We start from the raw sequence: 2,665 nt of genomic DNA, 5'->3' as shown, positions 1-2,665 counted from the left end.
CATTTACACAAAGAATGAAACTAAGATCTTAAATTAATAGTTTCAATATTTGAGTTGTTTGTGTGAAAGATAAATAAGTTGAGCCGCGAAAACAAGTCCTGAACACATCGTACTTTAAGTATTTACACAAAGAATGAAACTAAGATCTTAAATTAATAGTCTCAATATTTGAGTTGTTTGTGTGAAAGATAAATATGTTGAGCCGCGAAAACAAGTCCTGAACACATCGTACTTTAGGCATATAAAGTGTTAAATAGAAGAGTACTTGAAGACACATATTTGGTCGTATAAAGTGTTAAATAGGAGAGTATTTGAAGATACTTAATTTACGTTATCAATTCATAAATCGTCAAAGTTATCAAAACTGGAGCAAGAAATATAGAATATAAATGAAGGAACGTGAGTAGATTAGGCTTTGACGTTTTGACTTTTATCACAGAATCATCGTCAGAAAAAGAGCAACGAGTTAAGGTAATTTCAATACAAAATCATTATGGACAGTCTAAATTAATCTAAATTGTCAGTAAAAAGTTAATGGAAGAATGATGAACATTAATATTTGGACATATTGTTTGATGGCTTAATGGATCCATTGTTTTTAGACGTCTTACATTGGTGAAAGATCCTTTGTCTTAAAAAACTAATCTCAGCAACTTCTGAGAAAAGTCTTTCTACAGAATACTATCAAAATTTATCTTTAAAATGCTTTTCGAATTTTTCATGTTTTTCCTTTAAAGATAACTTTCCCAAACTAATAAAGTTACTAGTTTAGTAAAGATACGCGTGTTCTTTGTGCTGGGAAGGTTAAATCGGCTCCACAATCCGATGTTTACGCCACAAATTAGGGAACTTTCATCGCTTTGCTTTGTATAATCCTAGCATAGATGCAAAATGACTGTGATAAATCCATTAAAAAAAAATTCACAGTCCATTTTTTAGCTTCTAATATCAGAAATTTGAATATCAGAGACAATATTCCAAACTAGTGAAGAATCTTCAGATAACTCACTCATTAGAGTTCCAATTCACTCGGGTATTTCGTATTAGATTAGCTTAGGTCGTTACTCTCTTTTGATGGGGACTTTCTTATAAAAGTCGAAACATCAAAACCTAATCTACTCGCGTTCCAATCGTATTACCCGTTCAACATTTCTTGCTTTTGTTTTCGATAATGTCTTGAAGACTTGTAAATGAATGACGTAAGACAACTGTCTTTACCGACTTTCCTGTTTAGCAATTAATTTACCCAAACGAGCAATTTCTTCATTGTGCAGTTTGTCGTCATCGCTTCAGTACGAATTCTTGTGTTAACACGATGCACCATAGTTAATTTTTAACCGTGTGTAAACTTAGATGTATATATATATATATATATTAATAATTCCTCTGTTAACTTAATTGTTAATTATCTAGTTGTATTGTTCAATCTTTCATATTTTTAGTAGTTTCATTCTTACATTTTAGTAGTTTCATTCTTACATTTTTAGTAGTTTCATTCTTACATTTTAGTAGTTTCATTCTTACATTTTTAGTAGTTTCATTCTTACATTTTAGTAGTTTCATTCTTACATTTTAGTAGTTTCATTCTTACATTTTAGTAGTTTCATTCTTACATTTTAGTAGTTTCATTCTTACATTCATACTGTTTAATTACACTTTCTAACAAACATTATTATTATATCATTTATTTTTTAAAGACGTAATAGTTGCTCCATTGTTAACGTATTTAATGTTTGTTACATATTTTTCGTATTTAATTGATTTCCTTCGTATATAGTAGTAGTAATTCCATTGTTAACTTATTTAGTGTATTTTATTTCATTTATTTGGTTGGTTTATAATATATGCTACTATCAATAATCTTAAATCACAGTACGTATGATTATATCATTTATTACTCGTGTAGATAATAAAACATACACGCAATTGTGAATTTTGTTTGCCTGTTTTGCAGGTAGCGCAATATATTGGAGAGATATGTCGTTATCTATTAGCTCAACCAGAACGTCCCATAGACAAACAACACAAGGTCAGAATAATGTCTGGGAATGGGCTTAGAGTACACATCTGGGAGAAATTCACAAAAAGATTCAACATTGAGCAGATTTATGAATTCTTTGGTTCAACAGAAGGAACCGCTTCATTATGTACGGTATTTGTTTCATTCTTTGTGTAAATAACCAAATATGTATCTTCAAATACTCTCCTATTTAACACTTTATACGACCAAATATGTATCTTCAAATACTCTCCGGTCGTATAAAGTGTTAAATAAAATACGTATCTTCTTTACTATGCAAATTATCGTCATTGCATTAATACAAATTAAGACATTGGTAGTTTTAATAATTTGTAAGTAAATTTTATATCTAAGTTTGCGTATATGTGTGTGTTTATTCACCCACATCTCATTGTATTTTGAAATGTCTCTATGTACCAAGAAAATTAATCAAAGAGCGAGCAATTAAGCTACGTTATGAACATTAAAGAAGGTAAAATCTAACAATGAAACTACTACTATATACCAAGAAAATTAATCAAAGAGCGAGCAATTAAGCTACGTTATGAACATTAAAGAAGGTAAAATCTAACAATGAAACTACTACTATATACCAAGAAAATTAATCAAAGAGCGAGCAATTAAGCTACGTTATGAACATTAAAG

At 29.5% G+C, this 2,665-nt stretch overlaps 1 protein-coding gene across 1 annotated transcript in view; it reads left to right on the top strand.

The window, feature by feature from the left end:
• Positions 1 to 2,665, top strand: part of LOC106471940 (long-chain fatty acid transport protein 1-like) — a gene marked incomplete at its 5' end in the record, with an annotated part of 24,212 nt that overhangs the window by 9,347 nt on the left and 12,200 nt on the right. Inside the window, one exon of the mRNA XM_013932563.2 lies at positions 1,955 to 2,147. Within this exon, the coding sequence (XP_013788017.1) occupies positions 1,955 to 2,147 (193 nt within the window). The remainder of the gene's footprint in view (positions 1 to 1,954; positions 2,148 to 2,665) is intronic.

Source organism: Limulus polyphemus, unplaced genomic scaffold, assembly GCF_000517525.1.
Source record: "Limulus polyphemus unplaced genomic scaffold, Limulus_polyphemus-2.1.2 Scaffold4975, whole genome shotgun sequence".
NCBI lineage: Eukaryota > Metazoa > Arthropoda > Merostomata > Xiphosura > Limulidae > Limulus > Limulus polyphemus.
This window is presented reverse-complemented; position numbering and strand designations above follow the sequence as displayed.